The sequence below is a fragment of the Cyprinodon variegatus genome, unplaced genomic scaffold, assembly GCF_000732505.1.
Source record: "Cyprinodon variegatus isolate N-32 unplaced genomic scaffold, C_variegatus-1.0 Scaffold1331, whole genome shotgun sequence".
NCBI lineage: Eukaryota > Metazoa > Chordata > Actinopteri > Cyprinodontiformes > Cyprinodontidae > Cyprinodon > Cyprinodon variegatus.
Genome location: NW_015151784.1, coordinates 112,123 through 119,622, shown reverse-complemented (window position 1 = coordinate 119,622; position 7,500 = coordinate 112,123). Strand labels below are relative to the sequence as shown.

The 7,500-nt window shown below is 38.4% G+C and overlaps 1 protein-coding gene across 1 annotated transcript in view; it reads right to left on the bottom strand.

The window, feature by feature from the left end:
- Positions 1 to 1,785: 1,785 nt before the first annotated feature.
- LOC107102854 (sodium/potassium-transporting ATPase subunit beta-3-like) overlaps positions 1,786 to 7,500 on the bottom strand; it is a 13,578-nt gene continuing 7,863 nt past the window's right edge. The window contains exons 5-7 of the mRNA XM_015402297.1: positions 6,654 to 6,704; positions 6,433 to 6,519; positions 1,786 to 2,576 (exon numbers count right to left, since the gene is read on the bottom strand). Of these exons, the coding sequence (XP_015257783.1) occupies positions 2,409 to 2,576; positions 6,433 to 6,519; positions 6,654 to 6,704 (306 nt within the window). The 3' untranslated portion in view covers positions 1,786 to 2,408. The remainder of the gene's footprint in view (positions 2,577 to 6,432; positions 6,520 to 6,653; positions 6,705 to 7,500) is intronic.

The window sequence follows — 7,500 nt, the reverse complement described above, 5'->3', positions numbered from 1 at the left end:
CTGGCTTATCTTGGACAATCTCAGAAGCCAGTTAAACAGACTCTTAGGGTTTTGTTCTTTTTTTTTCAAGACTAGTCACTTGGTCTACCTCATTTTTTTTCTAATAGCGTGCAGTGTTCTGCATAGATGTTATATTTCTGTAATCCTAAATTATTTGAATAAGGACATCATTGTTCAACACGCAGTTGTTTGTAATTCATTTACGAATGATTCATCACTCGGGCCAGATCCACCCTCTTTTTGTAACAGTTTGAATAAATATAGATAAGTAGTTCTTTGATTGATAATTAATAGCTCTGCTGATAACCTAGCCTAAGTCACTAAATAGGTGTAGATACCTGGACTTTAACAGCTGGTCCAGGAACCATCCAGGGGTGAAAGGCACAAACCCTGGTAAGTGAGCAAATTAAAGCTATAGTTACTCAACTAAGAACACTAAATTGATTTCAGCTCCGATTTTGAATAAGTTAAATAATTAACTATAACTCCCGTTCTAGTTAATCATTTATTCATTATCTGCAGGATATAATATTTCGTATCAACTTCATATTAAGGTTTTACTAATGGCTGCACCTTTGTTTAATTGTTGTGTACCAGATGATGTGCTTTAATACATAAAACCAACTCATACAGCTTTAACACACAGCCTAAAAAATGGGGGCACAACATTTAGAAGATGTATAATTTATTTAGAGCAGAGTTAAATAATCATTTGTCCAGGTATTTTCTGCTCCTCCAGCAGATACAGGAACATCATCATCATCATGTCAGTTATGTAATTCACAGCAATTTCTCTGTTATTGTGAAGAAAACAAAAAGATTTCACAGCACATTTAAACAGCGGTGATGTCGTAACAGCGTTTCACTAATTGTAACTCTGCTGATGTTTTTCATGGTGTTTAAATGGTCACACAGAACTCATTACAATCACACATAGTTCACATTTTAAAAACTGTACAGGCTGATGAACGGAAAGGAAATACACTTGATGAATATGATCTCACGAATCCGAGAGGAAATAAATAATTCAATCTGCTAAAATAATAACTGTATTAGGTTTAAATCTTTCTTTTGCTAAATCATCCACAGATGGGGGAGGGCAGCGCAGTGAGAGTCTCCTTTTATTTGGTCGCTAAATGCTTTTGGTAGCTTTTACTTGTAAACGATCACATATAGTATTAGTCTGGATCAGCTGGTAGGAGACTGTGGTGCATCAGCTCTGTTTTCCATTTAGTAAAAGCCTGGGGAGCTGGTTGGAGAAGAAAAGGTTCTTGTCATCATGAATCATTTAATTCTCTGTTTTTTCTTCAGAAATCTGCATATCTGTACCATCGACATCCAGTCCCCAAAATATGATGATTCTGAAAGATAAAAAAGCAGTCAACCTGACCTGATAATTGTGCAAATCCTCCTACTCGTGAACTGAGCTAAGTTGGTACTCTGCTGAAGGTACATTCAAGCTCAAATGTTTACACACCCCAACGACCTCCGTATGATGATCAGCAATCCGTTCTGTCACTCCCGGTTAGAGGTTGGGGGAAGCCTTTAATCATCAATCAGGTTTAGATCAAAATGAATGCAGAAACTAACCAGATTTCAGCCACAACCATCAAAGCTACACTTGAGGAGATGTCAAAGCCATGGGCCATAAATTGTCTGGTTCCATTGGCAAGATTTCTGAACAAATTCACTTATTTTAAGAACAAATGACTTATCTGGATTTAGATTTTTCCAGTGCAGGTTTCTTACCCACTTCCTGAAAAACACATCTTTGATTTTTTTTTTTTTTTATTATTTCTATGAATCAGTCATGATTAATCTGAGACTTAAATTTTTGAAGGTCGGTAAGAAGCAGCCCTGTGGTTTAGTTTATCTGTTCCTTAGTATCAAGAAACCTTCTGCTGCACAGCCTGAACTCCTCAGTCAGAATAATGGAAAACATTGCAGCTGATTCCTGTTTGGGTGACTGGATATCAGGTTGTTTGATTTTAAGACCATGTGAATGCTAAAGAAACAGCAACCGGAGTGTTTATTAGATCAGGCTGACTCTGCTGCGCCGCCCTGCGACTCACAATAGGAATCAGATTATTTCTTATTATCTCACTAACATAGAAAAGTCTAAAAACAACACACTGGTGTGCTCTGGGGTCACATGCTTCCACATCAGACCTGATCTGTTCCCAGCGTCTGAACAGGATCCATGTAAACAGCTGGATGATCGGTCAAACTGGACTGACCCGCAAGGAGGTTGCAAAGGTTCTGGCAGTGTATGGTTAAACCTTAGTGGTCCAGATTTGATTAGATGACCCAGATTCATACGAGTAGGAGCAGATCAGGTCTGGGCTAAAGGTTTCCTGAATTTAAAATTGGTTTTTGTGTAAAATCAGGAAGTCCATGGCACCAAGTATTTACTGAAGGACCTTAACCCGGAAAGTGACCCGACCCATATTCTTGTCCCGCTCATCGTTGTTGCGTAGGTTGGTTCCCTCCACTTTACATTCCACCGTCTGCTCCACGTTGTAGTCTTCTTTAGTTAGCAGCAGCTTGACGGCCACCAGAGGCTGGACGTAATCAGGCTGCAGGAACATTCAGAGGTTAAGGTTCTAATCTGCTTTGGGATCACAATGATCTGCAGAAATCAGCAGAAGACAACTAGGTGAAGAAGAAAAGGTTTAAAACTTGCACTAAATTTGGAAAATATCTTCTTTTATCTTTGTGTTAAAGCCATAACCCAAAGTGTCTGGAAATGTTCTCTTTGGCTCCAATGTGTTCTTCTTCTGAACAGTTTATCTTTTTATTTTATTTCATTATTTTCTTTCCTATGGGTTTTACATAGGTAAGAGTTCAAAGTATCTTCCTTGTTTTTCCTCTACTTTAAAGGGGAACGTTGTTCTTTTTTACATTAGGCCCTTGATTTTACATTATGACATCATGTTCTACTCACCCATATGAGTTTTGTGTCATTTGGAGCCGTTCTGAAGATATTCTGTTAGGTAATATCCAAGTAACGTCTTCCTATGGGCAACGACTTGAAAGCAGAAACTAAACTGTTCATAATTTATTCTTTATGGTACGCCAGCATTCATAACATTTAGGCCAATCACTGTCTCCCAGACATCCGCGGTTATATTTTTTTCATTTATATCTTTTAAAAACAAAGCGGAGTGTGTATGACGTCATCCGTGTGCACCGGCTACCATTCATTCATCCTGTGCGCTGAACTGCTAGTAGTTTTACTCACATGCCTGAAAGATGTCTAGTGCTACTATCACAGATGATCTCGCTCTCCAAATGGAATCGAACGATTCAGATTAGCTCGCCGAATGAATAGAAGGAGTAGAGTGTAGCCGCCTGTGGCCCGGGCTGCCTGTCACAACTCCAGTCTGGCGCTCGGATGACGTCATACACACTCAGCTTTGTTTTTAAAAGATATAAATATAAAAAATATAACCGGTGATGTCTGGGGGACAGTGATTCTCCTACATGTTATGAATGCTGGCGTAACATAAATTATAAATTATGAACAGTTTAGTTTCTGCCTTCAAGTCGTGGCTCATAGGAAGACGTTACTTGGATATAACCTAAAGGCTCCAAATGAAACAAAACTCATATGGGTGAGTAGAACATGATGTAATAACGTAAATCAAGGTTAGAAACAGCAAATGTTTTGCTGTTTCTAAGTAAAACTTTCTTTATGTAAAATTTTACTGGGACATATTTCCTGTTCATTTTCTGATTAGGGTCAATATTTCCAGAACTGATCAATCCTCCAGGCTTCTGGACATGCTTCTTCTGACAGGAACCCATTATTGAATTCTTCTGGCTTTAAGTGAATCATAGTTTGTTGCTATCTGCTGCTCAATCTGCAACTTTTTTCATACATTTAATACGTTTGCAACTTTCTGTCTGTTTCCTGTTATTTTCATTAGAAGATCTGGACTCCTTGCAGTTTTTCTTTTTTTATTTCTTTTATCCCTTCTGTTTGTGGAATTATTGAAGTGTTTGGTTAGACTCAACACTACTCTGTTTCAAAGGTCACCTCAGATCAAAGACGGTGGTCCCTAAATAAATTAGTCTGCTCCTCACCTGCTTTTCCACCTCCAAATAACAATCATATAAAATGTAAATCAATTAGTCTGTATTTTGTGTTTCATATCAGTGACTAAAATAAAATAAAATGGAACATTTGGCTAGTACATCCTTAACTGAACACATTAGTGAGTGAATCCATCCTAACTGAGAAGAAAAATTGAAATCATTTAATTGACTAAAAGTTTTCAGTCTGAATACAAGAGGCTTGTTTCTGTTCCATAAGTAGAAGGTTTCATTCAGGTGAAAATGAATCCTCCAATGTAATCATCATCTAAGAACTGAATCTATGAAGATGCAAACATACTTTACAATATAATGGACTCTATAAAGCCCTATGGGGGGTTGTTAGTCATGTGAGAGTGATGGTGATGATCGACTTAAACAGAAATCAAAGAGGAAACATATATGAAGGATGCTATTTTTATATGTCCGCTGCCCCATGTGTCTACTGGTAAGGCACTAGCTTCATAAGTCAGAGATTATGGGTTTGAGGCCCATCTAGATTACACTTAATAAAAACTATTGACCTCTGGAATTCAATTTTCCCCACTGAGGAACAAGGGAAGGCTATTTCTTTTATTATAGCTTTATATATTGACCCATTTTTTTTACATTACTACATCTCTACCTTTGCTTTAATCCAGATGTCACAACCACTCCCTCGACAGGAATAAGCCTGTCACCTAGGTAATACTTTTTTGTCAAAAAATGGATCTCTGTCAGAAGCTCAGTACCATGGCATCATGATGAGATCCCACCCACACATTGAGTCCAGTATGTTAGTGATGTTCTATAAAATGGAACAGTTGACACAACAGTTTGGACCAGTACATGTTGACATGCCTCAAAACGTTGTTAAATTAGCTCAGGAAGGGTGAGCCGAGAGCATCCTTGTATGGATTGACATGATCAGGCAGCAACTTCTAGTGCTGAAAATTGCATGCATGCAGTGTTAGGACTCTAGAGCAGTGGAGACATGCTTTCTGGATCGTTAAATCGAGTCTCCCCATGTTCCAACGCCATGGATGGATGTTTTTGGCCGGGGCAAACTTCCACGCAAAGATTGATTTATACGTTTTTTTTTAACTGTTCAGGAAAATGTGTGGTCTCTCTCACCAACTCAAATCCATCTATATAAGTACTGACATTATGGAAAAGGGGAAATAACTGACTTAAACGGTGACAGAGGAACTGAGCTGATTGTATTATAATTTCTATCACATTTGAATTCACCTATTATAATGTTTTAATCGTAGATTAACTTTATCAGATCTGAAACCACTTTATGATATGTGCTAGCACTGCTGAGCATACCTGTTACACAAATAAATAAGGTTAAAAAAACAGCTTACATTCAAAATAAAAGTCATCAGCAACAGCTCTAAGTGCTTTGTTGCTTGACGTGAAATATTTAGGGCTTAATGTTGGCATTAAGAGGGCAGAACAAGAGCTCTGCCTCATTGAGGTCCAGCTTTGATCTATAAAGGAAAATGGTTTTGTGCATGAGCATAGATTTTTACTGGTGTCACTTTTGTTCGGGTGTTTGGTGTGCATCCACCTTTATTATTAAGCTTCAAACAATGGGTTTTAAATTAAGACTCTTGGTCATTTTTCAGGAGTTAAACTAGACATCTTTCTTTAAGTAAAAACATACATTGAGGCTGGGGATATGAAAACTTTATTGGGAAAATGATCATTTTTAACATTTTTAACAAGATTCTGGACCTGAGGAAGAAAATGAGTCCAGCTCAACCCAATAGAACAGCTTTGGGTGAATTAGAGCAGAGACTGTGCGCCCAGCCATCCAGTCCAACCTCTGACTTAATAATCGCCCTTCTGGAAAAACGACCCAAACATTCTAAAAACCCACCCTTTAGTTATGTGAATAGCCTTTTCAAAAGAGTTAAAGCAAATGGTGGGCAGACATGACATTAAAACCAATGGATCAAGAATGTGAGAAGAATGAAATTCATGTGTTTGTGAAGATACACTCAATAATAAAGCCAGTGTAGTGAATATTCCTGTCAGAGTATTAAACTATAGCTTCAGCTTCTTAGGCTCAGTTTCATACATGACAGTGGCGCCATCATGTGGCCATGCAAGGAAATGTCAGGCTGAAGGCTGAAAATATGTTTGAGAATCAATATTATGAAGTAAAGTTACATAAAACCAGTGCAAAATAAATTAACTGAACAGAAATGACCTGAAATCCTTTATGGGTTTAGATCTTTAGCTCATTCTATTTGCAGGTCCTGTCTGCATGGACAGCAGTATGAGGCGCCTCATCTTTAAACACATAATCATCAATATTGATGTGAGAAGCAAACAGAATTTACTTACATGAGCGTTCTTGCCATAGTACGGGAAAAACATCTTATCCAGACGGCCTTCAGGTGGGAAGTAAAGCATCTGCAGCGGCGTGTTTCTCTGTCAGGCAGTGAAACAGAAACTGTGAGTTATTGAAACTCTGATCTGTCACTGCACTCATTCACAGCAGCTACGCCACACGCCTACACATGAAAACATTCACAGGAGCATGGTGGGATAGAAGGATTGGTTACCTTGGAGGTACAGTTGATGTATGGATCTCCTTGGGGCTTCAGTCCAATGACCTGCAGACAGAAACGTGCACCTCAGTCATCCTCAGCTGCAGATACAGAGTCAATCTGAACACTAAAGCACACGTTTATTTGTTTCTCTACAGATTTTCACCAATAGTTGGCAGAAGTTGCAAATTTGTTTTTGCCAGGACTGTAAAGACATCGATTATCTTTGCAAAAATAGGATTAAAAAACTTGAGTTCATTACAGCAAGCTGCTAAAGGTCCTTCACGAGTCAAATGCTTTTGGGTTTATTGTTATTCTAGGTTATAGTCAGATAATCCATAAAGTTGCAGTTAAGGATAGAGAGTGAAGTTCAGACTGCTGTGCCTAATCCAGACATCATTATGAGACATGGATGATGCTGGTAAATTTGGCGCTACAGCTATAAAAGAAGTTCAAAAAAACAAGTAAAAAAATATATTTATCTTTATTTTCATGAGATATACTGTGCTTATAAGATCTGTCACCCAAAGTATGTGGGGTGTCATAGTGTTCACTGTGCTAAAGAACCTGTGAAGGAAACCATACAGGCTACTTTTCCAACTACAGCCTACACGTTTCTGTCAGCCTTATCATGGCAACATTTCTCTTTGGAGTCCTTAAGAGCCCTTACCAATTTTGTTCGGATAGAGCCACTGACTTTAACCAGTGAGGAAACATACCCTTTATTTTGCTCATTTAGAATATACGTAACACCCCTAGGTGAGAAATTGCGGTATGTTAAAGTGAGGAGGATTTGTCCCCTTGGAAGTAAAGGCTGTAGCGCCCCAGGGGCCTCCTCACCGGTTCTTTTCCTGGGAGCAAG